This window comes from Phyllostomus hastatus, unplaced genomic scaffold (genome assembly GCF_019186645.2).
Source record: "Phyllostomus hastatus isolate PE091 unplaced genomic scaffold, TTU_PhHast_1.1 phas_scaffold_78, whole genome shotgun sequence".
In the NCBI taxonomy this organism is placed as follows: Eukaryota; Metazoa; Chordata; class Mammalia; order Chiroptera; family Phyllostomidae; genus Phyllostomus; species Phyllostomus hastatus.
Genome location: NW_025334041.1, coordinates 1,289,187 through 1,316,599, shown reverse-complemented (window position 1 = coordinate 1,316,599; position 27,413 = coordinate 1,289,187). Strand labels below are relative to the sequence as shown.

The window sequence follows — 27,413 nt, the reverse complement described above, 5'->3', positions numbered from 1 at the left end:
AGCCCCCTCCCCCCGCCGGAAGCCCCACACGTCTGCCAGGACCTAATGGCTGCCCTTGGGAGACCGAGGCAACCCTCGGAGGGCTGCGGTCTACTGCCTCTCTCAGTGCACACCGTCCGTCGTGCGGGGCTGGCCCCCAGGCCGAGACTCAGTCCCCCCCCAGCTAATGAAAGCGCCTTCTCTGAGCGCGTGGAAAGGCAAAGGCGCGGGCTGCTGGACCCGCGGCTGCTTTCTAAGTTCCAGAACCTTCGACGGGTCGCCCTTGCCCCTAAGAGTCCCTGAGCGGAGGCGTGGCCCCGAAGGCCCAGGCGCGTCCGGCAGGGTGGGGTGACACCGCCGTTCTTCGGCGACCTCAACGGGCCTCGGCCCGGCGGCCATATTGGCCCGGCCCCGCCCCCACCGGCGGAAACAGAGGTTCACTCTTCCGGCCGCCATTCCGGTCCGCCGCCCGCCAACTTCCGGTGCGGGGTGGGCGCGCGCTGGGTAACGACGAGCGGCACCGACGGTCGGCAGGTGGCGGGCGGCGGCGTGTGGATGGAGGCCTCGGCCCCCGGCCGGGCGCGGCGGGGCAGGCGGCAGGCCCGGGCCGCGGGCTTCCCGCTCTTCCGGGCCGCGGTCCTCCTGCTTTGTGCCTTCGCAGCGCAGGCGCCCCCGGCAGGTGAGGCCTCCGCGCCGCCGCTGGCCGGCCTGGGCGTGGCCCCGGACGTGGGCGTTTGTGTCACGTGCCCCGGGGACCTCCAGCAGCGCCTTCCCGGCCGGCACCCGGCAGGAGTCCTAGGGAGGAACCCACCTGCCGCGGGAGCGCAGGACGGGGACGTTAATGCCGTGTGCACACTCACGTTTCCCGGCGGGGTCGGCTGTTACTACGCGCCCGGAGCGGTGGGGGCGGCCTCGCCAGCGCCACCTGCGCCCGGCTGGTGCTCAGTCGGCTCCCGCAGCAGCCGGCCGCCCGACGCGCGGCTGTCCGCGGTGCTGCAGCGCCACCTGTTGGTGGTAGCAGTGAAGGCAGGGAACGCTGGGTTTTCAGTTTTGACATCTTGCTGCCCGCCCCCACCCCCGTTTGTTTCCTCCCTTGTAGCCACTCAACCGAAACCCTTTTCCATCCTGTTTTCAAATTCCGTCTGAGATGCTGATGAACAAACACGGAAGTGAGAGTTGACTTGAACTGTTGTCGTGTAACTAGACAGGGTTCGGCTGCGCTTTTTGTGTGTGTTCACATTTTTAGACTTAAAAAAAAATAAAGTATCTCCGAGACTTTAATGATAAAAAGCACGAAAGTGATTTGTTTAAAATGCTGAAAGCTGTTCAATAAGGGAGAATGGGAAAGGAAGTCCTCCCAAGAACAGGAACGTGGAAGGGCTGCTGAGACGGGCGCGGGGAAAGGAGGAGGAGGGAAAGGCGTGGAGTGCAGGTTGCAGGAGGAAACAAAGCCAGGCGTCTGGGCTGCAGAGGTCAGGCTTGCGGCAAATCGCGTTACCCTCCAGGGAACGGCTGCTTCTCCAGCCTAGCCCAAGGTCCTGTGCTAGATAACGGCAGGGCGCGCATGCCCTCTTTTGGGCCAATAAGAACATCAGACTTAAGGCAATACTGTAACCTGGACCCTGAAGAATGAAGACCGATATTAATACATTCTACAGTTGATGTAATATTTCATTCAATTCCTGCAACAGCCCCGTAAATATGGAATTTAGTCTCCTTTTGCAGATGAGGAAACTGAAGGATTTAAATTCAGGTCTTTTGACTTTGAATGCCATACCCTTTTTGCTCTATTCCCTCTCTATTCAAGGATTTGGGTGATGCTTAATAGCATTTTTTTAATGCTGCTCCTCCCATTGGTTCTGTGCACACTATTTCCATCACACTTGCCCATTCAACAGTGACGGGAGAATAGCAGATTGTATCGTATTTAACAATCATTATGTGGTATTTACTGTGTGCAAGATTCAGTGCTGGGTACTCATTCTTGATGGGCTGGCACAAACACCATTCCTCGTGGAAATGGAGCTTTTAACCTAATGAGGAAGATTATACACATGTACAGAGAGCTGTGACACAGCGTGGAGTGGGTGTCACAGGAGAGGTGCTGGTGATGGGCTGGGCAAGGTCAGAAATGAGGTTGGCCAACAAAGGGTTCGAGGGAGGAGGGGACAGCACATGATCTGCATCCGGAAGGAGGCTTGGACTTTTACAAGGGAAGAGAGTATTCTAAGTGAGCGTAGAAGCTGGAGGGAAGAGGTAACAGGGGCAGCGGGGGAGAGATGGACTTCAGTGGCAGGGTAGGGGCAATGGGGCTGGAACGGGGACCCGCCAGTGTCGGGGGACACGGACTAGTGGCTCACCCCTCCCGCCGAGATCGAGTGTACTGTGGTGCTGTGCTATTGGAATGTCTTGGGGTTTCTCCCAAGGCAGATCGTTGCTCATTTCTTTTTGTGTTTTTGATAGTTGGGCAGCTGATTCGACTACCAAGAGGTTTTCACTTGTCCAAAGATGTGCTGAAAATAGTGGGATCACCAAACTCTCCAGGTATCGATACATTTCCTGTAATTTTCAGAAAATAGCTAGCACTGATTTAAGTTTCGTCAGCCTTGTCCACAAGTCTGCTATTCCTCAGCTGTCACCATCTCCTGTGGCCTCTTCCTGCTACGACCGTGGATTAAAGTTGTTTCCATACAGTTAGATCAATCCAAATCCAGTTCTGTAACTGCGTTAAGTGTGCCGAAATAGTTATTCCTAAAAGTTATGTAATTAGAGTTGCCTATAGTGTTTTCTTGTTATTATATAATAATTACCATATTATTAAATGTATACAGTTCAAATATACTAGAAGTTTTTTTCAAGTGAGATCTATATATCATAAAGATTTTGGATTCATAAGATTGTGCAGTAGTCATGAGGCATAGGAAGTAATAATTTTTTGAATATTTTCTTAATCAGGTAAATTCACGTGTCTTAAAATCCCTCCTTTAAAGCTTACAGTCCAGTAGTTTTTAGTATACTAATAAGTTTGTGCAACCACCAACTCTATGTAATTTACATTTCATCATTCCATCCAGAAGTGCCGTATCCATTAAGCGATCATACTATAGCCCCTGGAAACCACTGATCTGTTTCCCGTTTCTACGAACTTGCTTATTCTGGACGCTTCCTACAGGTGGAATGGCACGTGGGTGGCATTTGGTGTCGGGCTCCCGTCACTTCGCACAGTGTTTTCCGGGCTTGTTCACGTTACGGAATGTGTCGGTGCTTCACGTCTTCTCGCAGCTGACCAGTACTCCGTCGTGTGGGTGTGCCACTTGTGTGCGCCCGCCCATCAACGTTGGTGGGCGTTTGGGGCAGCTCCCACTCGCCGGCTGTTGTAAGGGACGCTGTGGCGAGCATCGCTGGACGGGTGTCTCTGTGCGCACACACTTCCGATCTGCTCAGTCCGTGCGCAGGGGACCCTCACTGTGGTGTTTTTGGTTTTCATTTCCCTGACGAGTAACGGCGTCGGACCTCTTGTCCTGTGTTCACGAGCCATTCGCACGCCTTCGTGTGGACACGCCCATTGGAGTTCCGCACCCATTTTTAAACTGGGTTGGTGTTTCCATTATTGAGTTGGGAGGGTTTTTTTTCATACACTCTGGGTACTGCACTCGTACCAGATATTGGGCTTGAAAACACTGTCTCCATTTTGTGGACTGTGCTTTCATTTTTAAATTGTGTTCCTTAAAGCACATGTTTTCAACTTCGATGAAGTCTGATTTCCTTTTTCAACTTGGTGCTGGCACTGTGGGTGTTGTGCCTTCAAAACAACCGCATGATCGGCACTCACAAGGTTTTAATCCTGTGTTTTTATAAGACTGTTGTAATTTAGCTCTCATGTTAGGTTTTAACCATTTAAAATTAATTTTGCATATGGCGTGAGGTAGGAGATCATGCTTTTTTCTTTTCTTTTCTTTTTGCATGCGGATATCCAGTTGTCCCAAAGCCACTTGTTCAAGAGGATTTTCATCCTCAAGACTCGAGGAGTTGTCTCGGTGCTCTTGTTGAAGAGCGGTTTCCCAGAGATGCACTTTTTTTTTTCTGGACTCTAAAGTCTGTTTCATTGACCTGTATGTCCACCCTTTGGCCAGTCTCCATTACTGCCGTTTTATACTAAGTTTTGAAATCGTTAAGGATGGTTCGTTGAAATTTGTCACTCTAAAGATTGCTCTGAGTATTCTGGGTCCTTTGAAATTCCATGTTAGTTCTAGCATTAACTGTCAGTTTATGCATAAGTCCGTTGGGGTTTAAATGTGGGTCACCTTAAAGACGCAGGTCGACTCTGGGACCCTCCCGTCTCAGCGCTCCTCAGTCTTCCCGTGCATGGACGTGGGTGTTCTCCACTTACTCTGGTGTTTAATTTCCCTCAGTGATGTTTTGTGGGTGTCCGTGTACAAGCCTTGCACTTCTCATGTTGAATTTATTCCTAAATATTTTACTTTTTTTGATGTTATTGAAAATGCAGTGGTTTTGTTGATCTGGTTTTTAGGCTGATCACTCCTATGACCTTGGAATACAGCTGAGCTCTGCAGACTAGTATTGTGTCCTGCCACCTCGCCGCCCCGCTGAACCCTTTATCAGCTTGTGTGTGTGTGTGTAAGGGGAGGAGGAGTTAATCTTTGGGGTTTTCTGTATGTGACAGCATGTCATTTGCAAACAGAGGTAGTTTTATTTCTTCCTGTCCAATCTGGATGTTTTTTCTGTGGCCAGTTGCTCCACGAGAAGCTCCTGCAGTTCAGTGTTGATGATAGGAGATACCTGAATCTCATCCCTGATCCCGGAGGGGGGAAAGGTTCCCGCCTTCACTAGTAACCATGATGGTAGCTGGGAGCGTTTGTAGAAGCCCTTTATCAGGTGGAAAAGGTCCCCTTCTGTCCCCGGTTTGTTAGCTGCCTGAGGCATCTTGTGAAAGGGCGCTGGGCTGTGTCAGATACTCTTTCTGCCTGTACTGAGATGGCCGTGGGGTTTCTCCTTTACTCTAGGGGTGTGATGTGGTATCACACGGAATGACTTTTGTGCTCTGAACTAGCCTCGCATTCCTGGGATAAGTAGCCGTTGATTTTGATGTATAACCCTTTTCCATGCTTCTGGGCGTGGCTGCTAACATTTGGAGGATTTTTATGTCTCTGTCCATGAGGGAGATTTGTCTGTTGTGTTACTGCGCTGCACCTGTGAAATGTCGGTCTCAGGGCCACGGTGGCTCTGTGGAATGACTTGGGACGTGTCCCCTCCTGCGGGATTTTTGGGAAGCGTGTGCGAGCTGTTGTGCATTAATTCTGCTTTACTTGTTTGGCAGAACTCACCAGTGAGTTCACCTGGGGTGGACTTTCCTTTGTGGGCAGTTTTCTGACCACCGATGCAAACAACGCCCTTGTTTCAGGTCTGTCCAGACGTCCTCTCTCATTACGGTCTCGGGCGGGAAGCAAGCTGCTAACTGCGCTGAGGGTCACACGTGTGTAACGCATTGCTTCCCTCGTGCTGTCTTCAGAATTCTGCCTTTGTTTTTGGACGCTGACCGCTAATTATGACGTGTCTGGGGGTGGGTCTCTGAGTTTATCGTCATTTGAGTTCATTAGCATCTTGGAAGGGTAGATTCATGGTTTTATAAAATCAATTTTGGGAAGATTTTGCCATCACTTCTCAAATATTTCTCTGTCCTCTCTTCTCCAGTTTTCAGTGGGACTTCCGTTTCGTATGCACTGCCTTGCCTGATGGTCCCCACGGGTCCGTGGGTGCTGCTCGTTTGCAGTTACTCTCTTGTCCCGCCTGTCAGATCGGATGGTCCCAGATGGGTTTACCCCCGAGTTTACTGTTCCTTTCACCCGCTCAGACCTGGTGTTGATTCTTTATGCTGAATTCGCCGGTTCAGTTATGCTTTGCAGCCCAGAATTTCTTTTGATTCTTTTAAATAATTCCTGTCTCTTTATTGGTAGCCTGTATTTGAAGAGGCACCATTTTCATACTTTATTCAGCAGATTAGGAATGATGTTCTTTGATCACATTTAAAATAGCTGATTTAAACTTCTTTGTGCAGTGAGTCCAAACTGTGGGCTTCTTCGGAGACAGTCTATCTTGGTTACTTTCTTTTCTTCCTGTCTGTGACGCTACTTTTGCACGCTTGGTATTTTTGGTTGAACACTGGGCTTTGTGAGTCAGGTAATGTAGCATCTCTGCAGACTCCCCTGCTCGGGTGGCGGTGTTGTCGCGCCTCCCTGTGGTGTTTGTCGGCAGCGTCTCCGTGCTCAGCTCGCTCGGCGGGGCTGGCGACTGCCGGGACCCCATCGGCCACCGGGAGCCGCCCGTCTCCCAGTCCCCGCGGAGGGCCCTTGAGCGCTCCTCCCAGCATCCCCGGAACTTTCAGCCGGGCCCTGACAGCCAGCCTTGCCTTTCCCTTTCTGCCGCGTGGAGCCTCAGCTTCGGCCGGAGGTGAGGGCTGGAGGTCTCTCGGTCTTCAGCGAGCATGCGTGTCTCGGTCACGCGTCCCACCCGTCCATGCGTGGGCGTGGGACTGCCTGTTTCCCCGGGGGCGTAGCAGAAGGTTAGAGTTCTCCTGGGTGTGCGCATCCCCTCGGCCCCCAGGGCTTTCTCATGCGTCAGGCAGGTACAGCCAGAGGACAGACAGCCTGCAGTGTCTGTGACCAGCAGCCTCGGAGAGAGCTTTGTACAGCGAGTGCGCCCCGAATGAGGTCAAGTGAAGTCATCCTCGTGAGCAGAATCTTCTAGGACACTGCCAGAAATGTCAGAAAAACAACAGCTCTCCAGGAGGGAGGCCCTGGAGACCCTGAAACCCACTGGCCCCCTCCCGGAGGCCATTGTCCCTGTGACTGTGGTGTGCGGCTTCTCGGGGCTCCTGCAGAGCTGGGGGTGGGGGGTGCCGTGAGTGAGGGGGCCTGCGCTCTCTGTCCTGGCCAGGCCCTCGCTTTCCAGGCCCACCGTGACAGAGCACCTGGGGGGCGGGGAGGGGGGAGCGACAGCAGACCTGGGCTGCCCCGCAGGTCTGGAGCTGGCCGTCCACGGTGGGGGGGGGGGGGGCAGCAGCGAGGGCCCCTGCTGAGGGCGGGGGGAGGGTCCGGTCCGGTCCTCCTCCTGGGCTGCACGCGGCAGTCCTCTCCCAGAGCCTCTTCCCCGGGTTTCCCTATGCACCCCGGTCTGTCCGCACCCCCCCGCATCAGGACCCCGTCCCGTGGGACCTGGTCGGCCCTCACAGCCCACTGGAACTCTATCCCTACTGTGGAGAGTCTGACTTCAAACAGGCTAGCCCTCTAGGGGACTGGGGTTGGGACTTCACCCTGCGACTCTGCACAGAGGCGTAACCCCCCCGTTACACCGGGGTGCACTTGTTTTCCTCGAGTACGTTTCTGCTGGGGTCTTGCAAGTCTGATGAACTTCCACAGTTACGGAAATGTTGGGTTCTAGCAATTGCTACCACTTTTCTCATTACCTTTAAAAGGAGATAATTTTTGGAGTTCTTTGTTTCATTGTTTTCACGGATATCACAACTTTCATTACAGCTTTTGTTTTAAAACTGTAACCTTAAACCTGAATTATAAAACACTTACGTAAAACTAATTTCCTGTTTCAATGCTTTTTTATTGGATATTATTTATTCATGAAAATGGATTAACATTTCAGTTCATCATGTATTCATGTATTTTTTATATCACCCAAGTATATTATTATATGATATTTCACTCATTTGCCTCCATAGCACCCTGACCGCCAGATTTTTTGGGGCCTAGAATTTCTGCGGCCGCTCCCGCCTCCCGAGGCGGCTCCAGCCTGTGTCTCCGGCAGCCTCTCTCTGCTCCGCCGTCTTCCCTTCAGGTGGTCACGCACCCTCCCTCTTTTCCTCCGGCTGGCCTTCCTGTTGATTCACTCACTCATCCATCCTTTCAGTAGCCATTCGTTTCCATCTTCGTGGCATCTGTAATTCGTTCCCTCTGGGGGGGGTGCGTGCGGTGCGTGCCGTGTTGTGAATGTCTTCCAGCGCCTGTCCCAAAGCGCCCTGGGTGTCTTGTGCCCGGCGGTGGGAGCTGGTCCTGGGCCCGGGCCGGGCAGTCTCGGCCTCACCGACATGGCCCTTCGGACGGCTGTGTCAGCAGGGCCTCCCCCCTCTGCCCCCCTTCCCCCTGGTGCTCACCCACACCCTCGCCAGCCCGAAATGTCACCCACAGTCTTCCATCTGCTGAGCTGGAATTGCTGTTGCCTCTGCAGCGTCCGTTTTCTTGCCGTTTTCAAAGGCGCTCTTTCCACACCGTTGCGTTTCGGTCGTCAACCCGTGAGGGGTGTTCTCTGTTGCAGGTAGCTGCAGATGGCACGTTGCTCTTGCTCTCCGCCCCAGATGCTCACGTGGCCTGTGTTGCGTGGGAGTGAACAGAAATCGTTACTATTCACCCACTTATCCGTGCTGCACTTCCGAAGACGAGAGGGCCTTAGTGGCTGATGCGAGCGGAACCAGGCAGCAGGGTCACACGGGCTGCCCCAGGGCTCACACAGTGAGCTGCAGGGTGGGCAGGGGGCCGGAGCCTCGGGCTGGGGAGCCACGCGAGGGGCGGGTTCGCACAGTCAGCGTTTGAGAAAGGAGTTGGGGAAGAGAGGGGTTGCTTAAGGCAGACAGGCAGTGAAGAAGTAACGGAAGGAACAAACGGGAGAGATCAGAGAAGAAAAGCAGGTGAGATGGCTGTCTTTGGAACAGTTAGTGGACAAGCTTGCTGAATGTTTCGTGAGAGAATAATGAAAGTAAAATGTATATTATGAGTACATAAAGGTAGTGAAATGTAAACATAGGAACTTAATATTCTGAATAATGTTATACTAGTAAACGTGAAATAAACAACTATAGTTAAATATAAATTTCTAAGTCAGACTTGACTCCATTACTTAGTTGATTAATAATTAAATTCTCCCGGTTGGTAATTAAAAGTTTGTTTTTCTACTTCTCCTTGCTAACTAAAACAAACAAGCACCAAGCTTTAGACTTTTTCTAGGACAGAAAACACTGCATATTGTTTTAGAGAAAATTTATAGAAGAAATATGTCCAGTTCATTTTGTGTGACTATTATAGCCTTAGACACCTACCTTCATCATCCTAAATGCTGAATGACAGTTTTGATACTGACATTGGAGATGTACAAAGGGTAGTATAAGGCAATCATATATAATATATATACCTATGTATTTTATGTGTGTGTGTGTGTATTCTAGGAAAACTGTTTGCACATTGAATCCGGCAGGTTTTAAGTAAAACAGCACGATGAGCTAGCATCATTTCAGAAAAGCAACCTAGTAATATCAAACATCCCATTAACATATTCAAGAAGAAAACAATTAAGTGATCACCTCAATCAATACAGAAAAAAACATTCCTTAGAATTTAACCTCAATTTTTGATTAAAAAGTGACCAAGAACAAAGGGAACCTTTGTTCACCAAAGGAAGGATGTCTGTCTAAAAGCTGCATTGTGTAAGCATTATGCTGAATGGTGAAAATGCGCAGTTTGCTTAATGTTAAGGGTTTTGATTCTCAGAAACAATTTTTGTGTTGCTGGGTCACAGCAATCTCCGTGTAGGCCGGAGCGGTGCAGAGGTGGCGGGCAGTTACCGAGAAGCTGCTGGAACCTTTTCTGAGAGCTTGTTTATGAGTAGATTCAGAGCAATTTAATTTTGCCGGTGTTCCTTGTGTGTCTGAAGGATATGATTTTTGCTTGTTTAATGATCAGGATCATTTAAGTTTTACAACAAAGTGGTAAGATGCTCAATAATGAAAATCAAAGTACACAGTTGTTGATGTTTTAATTACGCTGTAGTTTTTAATTCAGTACAGTGCGTTGCATCATTGTGAATAATGTACTGTTCCTTTAAACAAATTGACCCGTTTCTTTCATGTGGTATCTTAGCAAAAAGAAGATAACATACAGATGTAGAATTTTCTCACTACTTTGTAATTAGAATAATATTCTGAGACTAGAATAAACTAGTACACGTGAGCTCTTAATGAAAAGGCCAGTGCGTCCTGCTCTGACGGAGACCCACGCACACAAAGCGCGTGCGTGTCCTTTTGCTGCCCGTCCCCTGCAAGGCGGCGAGGCTGACCCTGGTCGCCTCGGGCGCCGCCCGCCTTGTGTTTCAGTGAAGGTCTACGTCATGCTCCACCAGAGGAGCCCCCACATCCTGTGCGTGACCCGGCGGCTGCGGAACTCCGAGCTGATAGACCCGCTGTTCCAGTGGCACGGGCCCGAGGGCAAGGTCATCTCAGGTAGGCGCGTCGCTGAGCTGGGCGCAGGGGAAGGGGGTGTCTGGGTCTCGGGCGCGGCGGCCCCCCCCCCCCGGAGCCCCGGCTGAGGCCGGGCAGACCCGGTGCGGCTGCCGTGGGCAGACTCCCGCTCGAGACGCGGGCGTGCGGGAGCGAGCGCGACGCGGGCTGCTGTCACACACCACACGGGGGCGCTGGGAGCCACGGCCGCGGAGCACGGCTGCGCGCGCGCGTGCCGCCCACACGGGGGCGCTGTGAGGCTTCGCAGGCGGCCGCAGCCCCGGCCCCGTGCCGGGTGTTTCCGTCCCACCCCGGTCCTGGCAGCGCGGGTGTTTGAGTTGAGCCCAAACATTGTCATCGACCTTGAGCGAAAGGACCAGGCGCCGGGTGGAACATTCCCACATCCAGACCGTGCTGTTAAACGTGCTGCGTGGGCGCACCGTGGCCGCGTGTTGCCGCGTGGCCCGGGCCGCGCTGCTGCCAGGGGTGCCAGACCCCGGGGCGTTCGCCCACAGGCGAAGGGGGACCCCGACCCCTGCCAACGGCGGGCTCGCGTCCCCGCGTTGCCGAGGAACCCGGCCCGTCCTCAGGAAGGCACCTCCTCCGCACAGGTGCCCCTCTTGGCGCGGCCGGCCCGCTCAGCATTTTCTGCGTTCCGCTTCTTGTTTGGCGATTTTGAAACGCATAATCTCATTTTATTCTAGCTTTTCATTTGCTACATGCGGGTTTGTTTTTGCAGTATAGTTCAAAACACACAGATGAGCTCGGCCTTGCTGAGAGTTCAGGTGCATGAATTTTCATCCTGAAGGTCTGTTCAGCGAAGCATCTGACCGTCTTCGCCCGCCTTCTGAGGGTGTTTTTCTGTGCTGTCCCTCCACCGTGCGTCCTGCCTTCGTTTTGAGCCCTCTCTGGCGTGCTGGGGGGTGCTCGAGGGTGGAAACCCACAGGTCTTTGTCGTCTCGGATGAAGGGGGAACTGGACTTGTGCAGAAGCTTGCCGGAGAAACATTACGGGAAGCACTCGTTTTCGTGTATGTTTTACTGTCTCACGCAGCTGACTGCTCTCAGCTGACCTGAAGGCCTGGCGTGTGCAAATGGTGGTGAGGTGCGTGCAAGCCCTGAGGCCGGTAGCCAAACCTCCGTGGCCAGGCTCCGCAGGTCAAGGTGTGCGGTCTCCAGGGCGGGGCCCCGGCAGGGAATGGTTCACCGAGTTCCCAGCCCTTCTGCCGGGGGAACGTCACCCTCAGCTCCCACACTGTCGTTCCCGCGTTTCCTCTGCGCACTTACCATGCGTGTGAAGGCACACGTACAAATATATGTGTGTGAGTGCATGTGCACCTTGCAAGAGTGTTTTTGGTATTTTTATTTTGAATCTGATAAAAAGGACCGGCACACTCCGTATTTGCCACGTGTCAGATTTAGTTCTAAGCGTCCCACACACTGACGGGCACACCTGGCCGCAGCCCCGTGTGGTGAGCACGGCCGTGTTCTCCATTCGCATGAGGGAAACAGCTGTGTGTGTGTGTGTGCAAGTGCGAGTGCACATCCCGAGTGCCCGGCTCAGTGCAAGGGGCACGCCCGAAACTGCTCCGGGTGTGGCTGCCGGCCTTCTGCGGGAGGGCCGTGGCGCAGGGGCAGAGCTGGGGTTCGAGACCCGCCAAGGTCAGCGGCCGCCGGCAGCAAACGCCAGGCGCTACCGCGCCGCTGTGTGCCCCCGACTCCGGCGACTGAGTCCGCAGATGAGTCGCGCCCGCTTCCCTCTGCAGAAACGAGTTGCTTTTCCTCCGTCTCCTGTGGCGGGAGGGACTGAGCACCCCCTGTCCCTCCGCAGAAAACAGCACCACGCACATCACGTCCACGGGCAGCCTGGTGTTCCAGGACTTCGAGGAGAGCATGACCGGCGTCTACACGTGCTTCCTGGAGTACAAGCCCACGGTGGAGGAGGTGGTCAAGAACCTCCAGCTCAAGTTCATCGTCTACGGTGAGCCGCGCCTCCAGGGCGCTCCGTGGCTTCCTGGTGTTGCTCTTTCCGGGCGGGGCGCGGTGTCGTCTCTGCTGTCCTGCAGCCGCAGGGAAGCCACTGCCCGCCCGCCCCCCTCACGGAGCGCCTGGGAAGGAGTCCCTGGGGAGGGCCGGCCCCTCCTCCAGAGGGCTGTGGCTTGCGCGGGCGCAGGGGCCGTGGAGTCGGCGAGGGCCGGGGACGCAGGGGTGGCGCGCGGTCTCACCGACCGGCTTCCCGCCGGCCGAGTGCGCAGCAGCTCCCCGGTTCGCGCGCCTGCGCCCTGGTCCCGTTGCGGGCCGCGGGGGCCGCCGCTGTGCGCGATGCGGGTGTGCGGTGGTCGTCTCCACCGCGGAGCGTCGGGGCTGCGCGGGCGCCAGGTGCGGGCGCTGTGCGGGGCTCGGTGCCGGCGTTTTGGTTCCTGGGGGCCGGGGGCGGGTCACGGGCCGGAGGTCTGCGGGCTCCGCTCCGCGAGGAGCTGCGGGGCCGGTACCCGGCAGGGCCGCGCCATTGCGCAGCCCCAGCAGCAGGCGCGGGCGCGTCCCTGGGTCCGCGCCCGCGACCGGGGCGTCGCCGTCTTCGATTTCAGCCGTTCCGGGAAGCGTGAAGTGACACTTCGTTACGGTTTCCCTTTGCATCCGCCCCGCGTCTCTGGGCTGGGACGTGTTTTATGAGCGTGTCTGCCCTCCGGTCGTCCTCGTTGGCGACACGTCTCCGGTTCTTTTCCTGTTTTCCGATGGGTTGTTGGGTGTATTGCTGTTGAGTTTTTCAGAGTTTCCTTTAAAACTCTTTCTAGATACTGTTCTTTTACTGATGGTTGTTTTCAAATATTTCTTTTAGACTGTATCTTGTCCATTGTACTTTAATGGGATCTTTCCCCCCAAAACGGAGCATATCCGGAATACTTTTCTTGTTTTAAATATATCCTGTCGATTATGCTGCTACGGCTGTCCCGTTTCCCCCCTTTATTCCCCTCAGCCCTGCTCCCCCTCTCGCACCCACAAACTCCCCCACCCACTTAGTTCACATCCATGGGTGGTCTATACCATTCTTTGGCTTCCCCATTTCCCACACTATTCTTACCCTCCCCCTGTCTATTTTGTACCTACCACTTATGCTTCTTATTCCCTGTGCCTTTCTCCCCCTCTCTCCTCTCTCTGTCGCTGCTGATAACCCTCCATGTGATCTCGTTTCTGTGACTCTGTCCCTGTTCTGGTTGTTTGCTTAGTTTTTGTTTTTGTTTTTGTTTTTTCTAGGTTCGGTTGTTAATAGTTGTGAGTTTGTTGTCATTTTACTGTTCATAGTTTTGGTCTTCTTCTATTTCTTAGATAAATCCCTTTAACGTTTCATAAAATAAGGGCTTAGTGATGATGAACTCCTTTAACTTGGCCTTATCTGAGAAGCACTTTATCTGCCCTTCCATTCTAAATGATAGCTTTGCTGGATAGAGCAATCTGGGATGTAGGTCCTTGTCTTTCGTGACTTGGAATACCTCTTTCCAGCCCCTTCTTGCCTGCAAGGTCTCTTTTGAGAAATCAGCTGATAGCCTTAGGGGAGCTCCTTTGTAGGTAACTGTCTCCTTTCCTCTCGTTGCTTTTAAGTTTCTCTCCTTATCTTTAATCTTGGGTAATGTAATCATGATGTGCCTTGGTGTGTTCCTCCTTGGGTCCAACTTCTTTGGGACTCTCTGAGCTTCCTGGACTTCCTGGAAGTCTATTTCCTTTGCCAGATTGGAAAAAGTCTCCTTCATTATGTTTTCAAATAAGTTTTCAGTTTCTTGCTCTTCCTCCTCTCCTTCCAGCACCCCTATGATATGGGTATTGAAACATTTAAAGATGTCCTGGAGGTTCCTAAGCCTCTCCTCACTTTTTAAAATTCTTTCTTCGTTCTGTCCTGGTTGAATGTTTATTTCTTCCTTCTGGTCCAAACCATTGATTTGAGTTCCAGCTTTCTTCCCTTCACTGTTGGTCCCCTGTATATTTTCCTTTATTTTACTTTTCATAGCCTTCACTTTTTCCTCTATTTTTCAACCACACTCAGACATTTCTGTGAGCATCCTGATTACCGGTGTTTTGAACTCTGCATCTGATAGGTTGGCTGTCTCTTGGTCACTTAGTTGTATTTTTTCTGGAGCTTTGATCTGCTCTTTCATTTGGGCCATGATTGTTGTCTGATTGCTCTACTCTCCGAGGCTCTTAGTCACTTCTCCCACTTCCCACAAGCAAACTGGGCCCCTCTGGTGCTGACTCCCAGGCGGGTACGTTTGTGTGTGTTCTAGGAGCAGGTGGGTCTCTCCAGTGAACTGTCCTGCGAGGCTGGGAGTGTCTCCTGCCACTGAAACCCCACAGGTGTTCTCACTCAGAGGCTTTGAGGCTGGAGTGAGAACTGTGCTGGAGCCCTGGGTTGCACGGTCTGTCTCGCTCCCCAGTTGTTCCTCCTGGTTTATCTGCACAGGAATGTGGGGCAGCCCGCTCTGCCAGCCACTGCCTTGCCCACCCTGGTCCTCCAGCCACCGCCTTGCTGTGAGTCCTCTCTGCCCAGCTGCCCATCTCCACCCCTCTTACAGGTCTGGATAAATGTTTCTTCTTTAACTCCTTGGTGGTTGGACTTTCAAAGAGTTTGATTTTCTGGCAGTTCTGGTTGTTTTTTTTGTTTTTAAATTTGTTGCTGTTCTCCTTTTGGTTTGTGAGGAGGCACAACGTACCTACCTATGCCTCTATCTTGGCCGTTAGTCCTGCTTTTCTTAATTTTAATTTTTTTTGCCTTTGACTCCCTTTATCCCAAGCCCAGCCTCTGCCTCTGGCAATCAGCAATCCACAGTCCGTTCTCTGTGTCTATGAGCTCGTTTTGTTTTGTTTTTTTAGGTTTTACATGAGGTGTCACTTGGCATTTGTCTTTCTCTGTTTGACTCACGTCACTTGCATAATGTCCTCAAGGTCCATCCCTGTTGTTGAAAGTGGAAACGTGTTATTCTTCTTTATATTCCATCTCACACGTATCACTGCAGTTTCCTTAGCCACTCGTGTCTCGGCAGACACTCCGTTGGTCTCCCCATTTTGTCTTCGGCGAATAGTGCTGCCGTGAACATGGGGGTGCACTCATCTGTCCGAGTTAGAACTTTTTACAAGTTCTTTATTGCTTCCTACATTAGTTTTCTTGTAGTTTACTCTGCCCTTGTCTTGTTATTTTTTTTTCTCTTTACTGATATGGGTTTACCCAAAGTTGGGGTGAGACGGTCTGTGATTTTCAGTTATGTTTTTGTTTTCTTCAAATAGTCACCCAGAGCGGGATTGCTGGATCCTACGATAGTTCCATTTTTGGTTTTTTTAAGAGAACCTCTCCACGGTTTTCCACAGCGGCTGCGCCAACACACATCCTACCAACAGTGCACGAGGGCCCCCCCCACACACACACATGCTACCACTTGCTGTTTCTCGTCCTTCTGATGCTGGTTATTCTCATTGGAACCGCATTCTGATGGCGCGAGGTGATACCTCGCTGTTTTGATTTGTGTCCCCTGAGGCTGAGGGACGCTGAGCACCTTGTCATGTGCCTGTGGCTGTGTTTGTGTCTCCTTCAGAAAGATGTCCATTCACATTTTCTACCAACTTTTTAAATTGGGTCTTTGGTTTTGTGCTGTTGAGTTATGTGAGTTCTTTACATATTTTTTATGTTAATCCTTTAGAGGGTACACGATTTGTGAATATTTTCTCCCACTTGGGAGGTTGCCTTTTCATTTCGTTGATGGTTTGCTTTGTTGTGCAGAACGTTTTCAGTTGGATGTGGTCCCACTTGTTTATTTTTGCTTTTGTTGCTTCTGCTGTGGTGTCAGATTAAAGACTCGCTGCCAAGACTGTGTGGAGGAGCCTGCTGCCGGGGTCCTCCGCTGAGCGTCATGGTCAAGGGCGTGCGTTGAGCCTCGTGTGTGGGGGGAGTTGGGTCTGTGTGTGGTGTGGGAGAGTGGCCCGGTTCCACGTTCTGCATGTGCTGTTCCTGCCCATCGTGTGTGCTTCACCCTTGGTCCTGTGCGTGGTGGGGGTCACAGGAGAGAAAAAACGATAGAGGCTGGGACGATGCTTGAAAAGATAATGTCCCAAAATGTCCGAGTGTGATAAAATGCACGAATCTGCATATTCAAGAGGATCAGTGAAACTCAGGTAGGGTAAATGCAAAGAATTCTATACTGAAACATTATAATCAAACACCAGGAGATAGTCTTGAAAGCAGCAAAAAAAAAAAAAAAAAGGAAGAAGAAGTAGCCTGTTGCGTACTAAGGGTCTATAAGAAGATTAAAGGCAGGTTTGTTATCAAACACCACGGAGGTCAGAAGGTATAGACGACATACGTAAATAATGGCCTTACTCCGTAGAATGGTTTCCCTTGAGCAGTTGTGATCTGTTTGACTTGCCTAACGAATTAACCGCGTGTTCCTCTCTGTTGGATGTCTCCCCAGCGTACCGCGAGCCTCGTTTCTATTACCAGTTCACAGCTCGGTACCACGCAGCTCCTTGCAACAGTGTCTATAATGTGTCTTTCGAGAATAAACTTCTACAGATCTTAAGCAAACTGGTCCATGACCTTTCCTGTGAAGTTGCGTTGCTGAAGTCTGAATGCCATCATGTTAAAATGCAGAAAGCTGGTTTTCAAAATGAATTGTTTTTTAAATTTGCAGGTAAGTGTATGCAGTTTTTCAAAGAACATAAATTGAGAATACGAAGCTGATGTTAAAGACCTGTGAATTGCCGGGAGTGGGGTGGAAGTGTGAATGTTATAAAGCTGCTGCTTTCTTGTTCTCTGCTTTCACTTAGTTCTCCTGCCTTCGGAGTGAAATTCCACCGATCTATGTACTCAGGGAGGAGTTTGTACTCAACTAGCTTACACTTTGCTGTGGTGATTTACTTCAGAGTGGAATTTAGTATGAGGAATGTCTGTTAGTTGGCTACAAAAACTTAATTTGTAGAAGTGTCTAATTACAGTAAGACGGGTTAATATTACAAATGGAGCGAACGTTCCAACAGCTTGGGGTGCTTTTCCTGATAGTGCGGAGTGGGGACCCAAAACTTTCCGGAGGAAAATAGGGTCTCACAGTGGGAAGGGGGGTCCTCCGGTTTTGTCCTTCCCTTCCTTTGTCCTCGCCGCTGCCCCACAGGCCTCGCGGGCCGCCCGCGTCCGTCTTTCTTTCGGCCCCCCCCCCCACCATGGGACGGCGGTCCCAGCAGACCTCTCCCCGCAGCCCCCCACCCCGCTCCTTCCGCCACAAGACGGAGTGTGTGCGCGCCGAGAGACCCCCAGGACTTTCCTCGCCGAGTTGTTGTGACGGCCACACTTACAGAATCCTCTCGGGTTCCTTTCAGAAGTGCTTTCTCTGTGTTGACACCATCTATTTGTCAAGGCATCACTTTTCTGTGTTCTTGTCCAGTATTTTCTTTAGCTTTTTTATTAAAAAATGTTTTCTTTTATTGACTCCGGAGAGAGGGGGGAGGGAGGGGGAATGAGAGGGAGAGAAGCACCGGCCAGTGGCTCCTGCACGTGCCCGAAAGGGGACTGGCCGTGCAGCCCAGGCGCGCGGCTGACAGGGGATCGGACCCACGTGACCTTGCGGTTCGTGGGGCGACGTCCGGCCACCGGAGCCGCACCGGTCAGGCCGGGACATCCACCGTGGTTGGGACGGTTGATGTAGGGTCCACGTCCAGTAAGTCCAGGCCTGTGCTTCCTCAGTGACAGTTTCTGCTGCTCTCTAGTGGACGGTCCACATTCCCCTTCCTTCGCGTGCCCTGGACATTTCTTCGGAAAGTGTGCGTTGTGAGTATTCTAACATGTAATACTCTTGAAATCAGACTCATCGCCTCTTTTCTGTTTGCGGTGGTTTATGTGGGTGCAGATGTTCGTGTAGTGACTTTTTTTAAAATATTTTATTTATTTATTTTTAGAGAGGGAAGGGAGGGAGAAAGAGAGAGAGAGAAACATCAATGTGCAGTTGCTGGGGGTCATGGCCTGCAACCCAGGCATGTGCCCTGACTGGGAATCAAACCTGCGATGCTTTGGTTCCCAGCCCGCACTCAGTCCACTGAGCTAAGCCAGCCAGGGACTATGTAGTGACTTTTTAAACTGCTTCTGTAAAAGTTGCATACTTTGTTGTATGTGATGTCTGAGGTGTCCGCCCGTGACTGGATGTTAGGTAGTGGTTTGATACAGATTTCTCCCAATGCGGGGTCTAAGTCCATTCACGTGAACGTAGCGTTCCCGTGGCTGTTTCCAACAGTGAACTCTGTCCCACAGCTCCGACAAACTGGCGGTGACAGCTGTGGCCATGCTTTGGCATTTCTGAGCTCTGCCGTGTCCACGGATGTCATTCTGGTGTCCTCGTCGGCCGATCTTGTGGGAAGCTCATCTTGATAAAAAGGCAGGCAGTTTCCTATGGGGCGAGGCCAGCCATCCAGCCTCAACAACGCGGGCGTGTAGCGCAGGAGGCAGAGGCGCAGGCAGGGAGAGCACGCCCGTGGGCCCGGGCGGGGGCGGCACAGGGTGCCTGCTGGCTCTTCTCCCGCTGCTCCCGAGTTTTCTCGTGACCAGGGCCCTGGGTGAGTGACTCGGGCGACCAGCCCCTGTACTGATTCTGGAGACGGGTCCCTTTCTGCTGGTTCTCTCACTGGTGCCAGTGGTTTTGCTTCAGGGTAATGAATAGATTTCAGTGAATCTTACCCTCTCCTTAAACTTGTATAAAGATGCGAAGTAGAAAACGTTGTGCACTACCATAACCACCCATCTCACGGCTGCGTGGGGACGACACTCGGCATCGCCGCGCTTTGCCGCCAGCCGGGGACGGACGCTGGACAGACGTGGCCGCCTGTGGCCGGTGCCTTTCATCACGACGCTGTGTGCTCGTGGCTCGTAGGCGGGGAGAGCGCACTGTCCTCCGGTCTGGACTCCGTGTGCTCTCGTTGCAGAGGATTCTCAGGTAGAGACAGACCGTAAAAGCCCTCTCCTCCAGGTGTGCGGCCGCACTGGGAAGGCTGCCTCAGAGCAGCGGCTCTTCTGGCGGGTGCAGCAGCGTCACTGGGACGCCTTCCATTGCCTCGTCCGCGCTGTGACCTTCCCAGAGCCGTAGGGGTCGGTTCGGGTGGCTGCTCCTCACCCACCCTTTTGCTACTGACTGAATTCCTACGATAGCCTTTGGCTTTTAAAAACTCTCCTTTCAGCCCTGGCTGGCGTAGCTCAGTGGATTGAGCAGGGGCTGGGAACCAAAGTGTCGCAGGTTCGATTCCCAGTCAGGGCACATGCCTGGGTTGCAGGCCACGGCCCCCAGCAACCGCACATTGATGTTTCTCTCTCTCTATCTCCCTCCCTTCCCTCTCTAAAAATAAATAAATAAAATCTTTAAAAAAACAAACTTCTCCTTTCAACAGAAAAGTGTTACTGAATGGGTCACATTAAGCATCAGGACGGTGACCCTTTAGTTTCACAGCGGGGGTGACCCCCCCCTGCGGCCTGCCCCCCCAGCCCCTCTGCTCTCCACGCCTCCTTCCCCGCCCCACTTCCTGCGGCCCGTGCAGACCGGCCGTACGGTCCCACCTCACCGGCCGTTCAGTCCTCCGCGGCTTCGCTGGAGTTCCTCCGGCCGGCTCGCGGTTTAGAACCGTGACCCGGCCCGGCCTCGCGGCCCCAGTCCTTCCTCCCCGCTCCCACGCTCCTCCGCGCTGACCCGGGGCTCACCCCCTTCTCCACTCTGCGTCCGCATCCGTGTCCGTGTCCCGGTTCTGTGCGCCGTTCCTTTCTCTGCCTGAGAGCAGGGTCTCCGGAAGGGCACGGGTTGCCGGCTTCCACTGCGTCTGTGCCCTGGACCCCTGGGCAGCTCCTGGCACGGAGCAGCTCCCGATAAGTACTCCTTGGCGGGGGGGTCCACGCGGGCCCGCGTGGAGGGACAGGTGCGTGATTTCCGCCACCTCCACCTCACCCTGCTGCCAGCACCGCCACCGTGGGTTATCGCCGTTGAGTGGCGGAGAGTCAGTCGGATGACACGCACTCCCAGTTAAAGTGACCCTGCTGTTAAAATTTTATGAACACGGTAGCCAAACGTTAGCTCTCAGAAAAGTTGAATGATGTTTAGGTTCACTGTACTGAGAGGTTTTCCTGATGTATGTGAAACACACATTTTGCTGAGGGTTCTAGCTGAGAAAAGGGGCTTTAGCATTCAGAAAATCGCATCATTTTTTAGTGGAGGAGACATAGTCGACAGATGAGGTGTCTTGTATCTAAAAAGCTAATGTAGACATTGCGGCACAGCACGTTAGCTCCGTTGTAAGAGGGAACGTGTCTTCGCAGTTTCATGTGTGGATACTGAAAAAGAACCCAAGCCGTGCGAGGACCTGAACTGCGACTACTCCAGGAGGCTGTCTAAGGTGCGTCTGGGGGGGCGGGCGGGGGTGGGGACAGACGGGCCACGCCCCCTGTGGGAGGGGCAAGCGAGCATCCTGCCCCCCAATCTGAACCACATGGGCCCCCCTCACTGAGGGCATTCAGTGGGACAGATAAAACCCCATCCCATATGAGCGATGAGAGCTTAACGAAGCCGGTGCCTTATGAAATCCTGGGAAAGCCGGCATTTTAACTGCATTGAGATGGCTTCCCTTTTATTTGGCCTTACTTGGTAGTTCAGAGTACTTTGCCCTGTCAGTGTCCAGGTGACAGATTTGGTCTGTAATGTTTGCCGGCTCTTCTCGGGGTGCTCGGCCCCAGAACCCTGGGCCTGCACTTGGGGTGACAATTGTGCCGTAGCCGTCAGGACTCATTTCACTTAGTGCTTGCTTCTACATTGCACTTGACATACTGTTCGTGTTCTACTAGCAAGTGGGTGATGATAGTTTCCTACCTCTGGGTGTTCTGAACGCCCAGGACACTCTCTAAAATTACTTTCAAGTGTCAGGGATGTTATTTATGCTGTGGTCACTGTAACGCTCTCCCCACTGGAGGCGTGGTGTTGCGTTCTGGGGTCAGCATCCGTTGCTTCTGTCCTGGAGTTAACAAGTGGGCGGGCTTTTCTTTTTAGTGATTTATTTACTTATTTTAGGCATATTTTATTGGATGTACTGGGGTGACACTGGTTAATTAGTAGTGAGGTTGTGCAGGTCTCGGGGGCACAGCTGCAGAGCACATCTGCTGTGTGCGGCGCTGTGCTCACCACCCCAAGTCCAGTGCCCGCCCGTCCCCGTTTATCTCCCCGGACTCTCTAGCGTTTCTTCAGCCACATGAATTCCCTGCACCTCGCCCAGACGACCCACGTATGGAGGGTTTCTGTAAGTACGGCTGGTTCTCGCATCACCCAGTCGGGGGCGAGAGCTGTACTTCGCTGCCTGGAGTCCCTCCCACCGCGGCCGGCTCCACGGTTCGCCCCGCGTCTGGCTCAGACGGCCCCGCGTCCGTGTCGGCCACCAGCCCGCTGGCAGAGCTGGGTTCCGGGTCCAGGCGGTGTCTCCCTCCTCCCCGGTCTCACCGCGTGAAGCTGCTGTTCTTACTCTTCTTTCCAGAGGGGAGGGGAGGGGGCGGGGCTGACTGTGGGGGGCGGGGGTGGGCAGGGCAGGAGAGAGTAATGGGGGGAGCCGGGGGCAAGTGTAGTTGAACAGCACACAAATCAAAGAGACGCAGGAATCTGACTTGCATGGTCATTTTTATTGCCATCAGGTTTTCTCAGGTCTAGTTTCATTGATTTTTCTTTTCTGATGGAGTGTTAGGAAGCCGAGAGATTATGAGCGTGTTTCCTGAAAATTTTCATTGTACTTTGGCAATTAAAAATGGTTTCTTAGATACAAGATGTGTATCTGATTAATTCTTAGGCACTTTCTTGAGGAAAATCTGTTTGACTAAATAAATAATAATGAATTCAACCAGATTTATCAAAAGCACAAGAAAACTAAACTGTAAAAAGATAAAAAGGTAATAACCGAGCGATAGAATTGGAGCTGTGTAGATGTGTTGGATGCAGTGCACTGAAAATCATCTTTATAGTTACGTGTAGAAGTTTTCGTGAAGGGGGGCAGTTTGGGAGGTGCTGGGAGAAGCCAGTCACCGCCGGGGGTCACCGACCAGGGGAGCCCACGCGTCCGCGCCGCGGCGAGGTCGGAGGGGAAGCGGCTGCAGCCCCGCGGAGCTGACCAGGGTGCGGACGGTCTGAGCCCGCGACCACGCCGCACGCCTCCGCTGACAGAGCCTGCCCGTCCCTGAGGAGGAGGAGGCTCTCGTGACTCGCGTGGGTCCGTCCGGAACGACCGCTGCAAACAAAATGCCATTGACCCCAGATCACGGTGATGTCTTGATTGTCTCGTACATTAAACTTTCTGGAACCCAGAACTGTAGGTTTTACCCAATGCTGTGTTTTCTTTTGTTTTTTAACCTGATTTCTGTTTGTGAAAAGAGCGAATGATATCCTTCTTAAAGATCCTTAAAGCACATTTCCCTAAGCACAGTTGTTAGAGTGTACTTGTTGGAGCACATTTAGTTTCATAAAGCTTTACTGACTTGGGCCCAGTCCCGTCCATATTTCACTCCAAATGCCAAGGGACCAGCGAGTTTGGGCACGTGTCCAGCGGGGTTCCCCGTGCTGTATTTGGGGATGCGTTTGGAATGTCTGCGGTTGGAGGCTGACATGTTTTAATTTTTACACGTGTTACGTATATCCTGTAAATGCAAGAAAAAATGAGGACCTCAAGAACTTGGTTTTCCCTGCTTCTAAATACATAAGCAACCTATTTACTCTAAAACCACATATATTTTTGAAAAAAAATTTTCCATATTGTATTTCCCTCTTAGGCTAAGAACCTCATAGAGAGGTTTTTCAACCAGCAAGTGACGGTCCTGGGCAGGCGCGCGGAGCCGCTGCCGGAGATCTACTACATCGAGGACACCCTGCAGATGGTCTGGATCAACCGCTGCTTCCCGGGCTACGGGATCAACACCATGAAGCACCCCAAGTGCCCCGAGTGCTGCGGTAGGTGCGCCGCCGCCGCCGCCGCGGTCCGGGCTCCGGCCCGTGGTTTAAGTGCTCCTGTGGTTCATTTGAAACGGTGCTTGAAGAGACCGTGTGCCTCTGGCTGGTTCCAGCCTGGGGGTCCACGTTGTTGCGGTGGAGCGGGGTTAGGGGTGGCAGGCGTCTGTCGGGGGGGAGGACAGCAGTCATATGAGTAGGGGTCTCTTGCCCTGCAGAGGGTCAAACCACTCCTCTTCCAGAATCGACCACAGACACAGTCATGTGCATCCAGCCCAGAGCAGGCACGGCTCACCCGCCGTGGGGTGAGCGTGGGAACCAGCGGCCGTCTTTCTGACGCATGCGCGGCCCGGCCTGACACCACAGGCCGGCGCCACCCTGGCCGGTGGCCCCCACCCTCTGATCACCGCGGAGCCCGGCGCGGGCTGGGGGGCGGCCGGCCTCGGGTCCGCCGGCGCCCTTTCCCAGAGCGGGCACGCCAGTCCGTCCGGGGTCTCCGGGCTTTCTTTCTAAGGAGATAACGAGAGTCCCTGGGTCAGCGCCTGGGTCATTGTCGTGCAGTCCTGTCTGCTCTGTCCCCCCCCCTCTGCTGTTTCCAGTCAGATTAGAGCCTCTCTGCACCACGTTCTGGAAAGCCGTGCAGGTCTCCCGGGTGTGTCACGGCGTCTGTGCCCTCGGTCCAGAGGGACGGGTCTGGCGGCGGCCGACCCTCCCGCAGAAGGTGCCTCAGTTCCAGGCTCCGCGGGACAGGGGCTGGCTCCCAGAGCCGTGTGGCCCCTGGGCGTCGGGAAGTGTGCCCAGCCACACCCGCCCTCTCCGGAGCCTGCGTGTCCCATCCGGACGGGCCGAGGACCTCTCTAATGACAGGCCCGTCCGTCCGTCCGTCCTGCTCAGCAGCGCCGCTCTCCGGCGCGTGCTCGCTGCGCGTCCGGCGGCCGGGCGGGTGCAGAGCCTCTCGCCTGCTGCTGCTGCTGCTGCTGCTGGAGCAGGGCTTCTGGTCCTTTCGGTTTTTGCTTCCACCCAAACGGCTGGTCGCATTATTTATTTTGTTCCCTGGGGAACATTTTGGTAACTGTGTCCTTCCAGGGACAACCCTCTCCCTGACGCAGCGTCCGTGGGACCTCGCAGATTTCCTCGTGCTGCATTTCCATTTCACTCGCTTCAGAGGGCTCGCTTCTCTCCTGGTTTCCTCTCCAAGCAATTGCTTATTTAAGCCATTGTGATGTTCAGTTTCCAAGTAGTATGGAAGTTTCCAGAGATCTTTCTTTCTACCGAAACCCAACTTATTTCAGTATGGACAAAATCTCCTCCTGGTATGTGTGCTGTGAAAATATTTTCCCAACTGAGGTTGGCATGTTTGTTTTAAGAAAAAAGAAGTTCAGTTTATTACTTTTTATTCTGTGGTTTATGTGTTTGTGTATTTTTTCCGTTCTGCATGTTTGTTTTATTTTTTACATTCAATTCTTGATCTCTCCTGCCATGTTATTGTTTATATTTTTTATCTTTTTTTCTTCTTAAAGAAGAACTTTAACATTTCATGTAATACTAGCTTGCCGGTAATGAACTTCAGCTTTTTCTTGTTTGGGAAGCTCTGTATCTGCCCTTCCATCCTAAATGGTAGCTTTTCCGGGCAGGGTCATCTGGTTGCTGGTCCCTGCTTTCCATCGCTCTGGGTACCTCTTGCTCCTCCCTTCTGGCCGGCACAGTTCCTGCTGAGAATCAGCCGACAGTCTTATGGGAGCTCCCCTGAAGGCAGGCGACTAACTGCGTTTCCCTCGCAGCTTTTAAGATTCTCTCTGTCTCTAAACCTTGGCGTTTTAATCACGATGTGTCTTGGCGTGCGCCTTGTTGGGTCCGTGTCGTCTGGGACTCGGTGCCCTCCGGACTCGCGTCTCTTCCCTTCGCCAGGCTGGGGAGGAAGGTTTCCGTCATCGTTTTCCAGATGGGTTTTCAATTCCCTGCTCTTTGCCCTCCCCGTCTGGCACCCCGCGGTGAGAATGTTGGTGCTTTCGACGTTGTCCCAGAGGCTCCTTGCACTGTCCTCATTGATTTTGGATTCGTTTCTTTCTTTCTGCTGTCCTGACTGGGTGTTTTGAGCCTCCTCATGTTCCCAATGACGGATGGGGTTCTCGGCTCCGCCTGCCCCAGCGTAGATTTCCTGTGAATCGTTCTTCGTTTCGTCAGTGTGCCCTTGCTCCCCGACTGGTCCTGATTTACGGTTTGTGCGTCCTTCCCAGTGCTGTGGCGGTTCTCCCGAGTTCCTTGAGCGTCTTTACAGCCATCGTTTTGAACTCTGCCTCTGACAGTTTGTCTGCATGTCACTTCATTCCTTTTCTGGGTATTTCTCCCGTTCTTTCCTTGGGGACCTGTCTCCCTGGGCGCTTTGTCTGCTCGCCGACACTTGCAGCTGCGTGTCAGGCGGAACCGCCGCGTCTGCGGGCCCCGGCAGAGCGGCCTCGCGCGGTAGGTGTCCTGCAGGGCCCCTGCCTGGTGCAGCCTCCCCGGTCCTCCAAGCCGGGCGCTGACCGTGGTGGCGTAGTCACGACATGGATTATCCTGTGTTGGGGATGATCAGATTCAGCTAAGCTAGGCCAAGTAACTTTCCTCAAAATTACGTATTTAGCGAGTGATAGGAATCAGGCTCGGGACAGGAGTGTGGTTACAAGTGAGCCACGTGCCCTCTCCACACTCGGGCCGTCGTTCCGCACCTAAGCTAAGGGCACTGTCACGGCCACACTGGTTCCTCCCGCGCCCTGACCTCTGGGGCCTCTGCTGTGACTGGCCGGCGACCCGGCCGGCCCCTCAGCCCAGCGCCACGCGGTTCGAGAGTCAGTGGTGGGTCGCAGCCTCCGTCTAAGCCAGGGTCGGAGCGGAAGGCTAACGCTCTGCACTCGCAGGAGGCAGGTGGAGGGCCAGACTGCACAGGATCGACTCGTGGAAGGAACCGTGGAAGGGGGCCGCGGAGGGTGGGGCGGGGGAGCGGGGGGACAGAGGGTTGCAGCTTCTCCCGAGTGAAAGCACTTCGGGAGACTGAGTGAATGTGCTTCCCGCCACTGAGCTCTGAGCTTAACGGTGGTTGGCCGGGTCAGCTTTACGTCACGTGTCATTCCGCCACAATTAAAGCAGAAGGACAGTTTCCAAGTGAACCTGCCCTGCTGACCGGCCCGGAGGACGCCTTTCTCTTGCCCCTCCCTTACGGTGGTCGGCTGGGCTCAACTGGCGGCAGGACCACGCACCAGGTAACTTTTTAAGGTGGTGAATATGTCTCACTTTGTGTTGTGTATAACGCATTAAATACTCAAAGATTCTTGCGTCAATCTTCTGCTGCCAAATTAATATCAGACCCTTTTTAAGGCGATTATATGTTTGATTCAGAAGCGTGTGTGATATGGATGCAGTTGGGTGAAGCGTCAAGTATAAGTATCTCAAGTGGATGTGTGATTCAGGTCTTCCCAAGTAACCCAATGACCTTTCAAAAATGCTCATTACAAACCTATCATGACCAGAAGGTTCTGCAGTTATAAGACAACTCCAGTCAAAATGTGTAGGATATCTCTAAACATTCATATTTAATGTGGTAAGTTGTGTTTCCATTTATTTCAAATCGCATGGTTAATTTATGATTGTGTGTTTTGTTGCCTTTCTACACAGTTCTAGTTGTGTAAGTTTTTGATCAGTTATTATTCAGTTGAACCAACATGCTGATAAGGCTGGTCCAAGGGCCAGCGATGATTCAAATCAGGACGTCACCGGCGAAGCTGCCTTCCCCACTTTCCGTTTCTATGCTATCAATGTAACAGCACTGAGGACGAGCCCCAAACCTCCATTCTTTTTGAAAGCTCAATGCTTCTCTTTCTAAATCCCTCTGGAATCCTGAAACCTTGCTTGCAATCATGGATTGAGGTGTATTGTTGTGAAGTTGGCAGAAAAAAACAGATGTTTCATTCTCCGTCTATGTGGACATTCGGGAAAAATTAGCGTGATCAGAATAAGCGCGTCTCCCCCCAAGTACAGCAATGCAAACCGTGCCATTAGCCTTAGCATTTATAATCCACCGCTGGGCGGAAAAACTGCTTTGTCGCCCGTCCCGCGCGGGCTGGGCGGCGACGGGGAGGAGACGCAGAGTCAGTCCCCTGAGGGCAGAGCCGGGGCTCCTGCTGCGCG

At 53.0% G+C, this 27,413-nt stretch overlaps 1 protein-coding gene across 1 annotated transcript; it reads left to right on the top strand.

The window, feature by feature from the left end:
• Positions 1 to 437: 437 nt before the first annotated feature.
• On the top strand, positions 438 to 25,716 carry LOC123812180 (zona pellucida binding protein). Its single transcript, XM_045828890.1, has 8 exons — positions 438 to 658; positions 2,443 to 2,523; positions 10,151 to 10,276; positions 12,104 to 12,253; positions 16,725 to 16,943; positions 20,594 to 20,670; positions 23,075 to 23,290; positions 25,657 to 25,716. The coding sequence occupies exons 1-8, from the start codon at positions 535 to 537 to the stop codon at positions 25,714 to 25,716; spliced, it is 1,053 nt and encodes a 350-aa protein (XP_045684846.1). The 5' UTR covers positions 438 to 534.
• Positions 25,717 to 27,413: the final 1,697 nt, after the last annotated feature.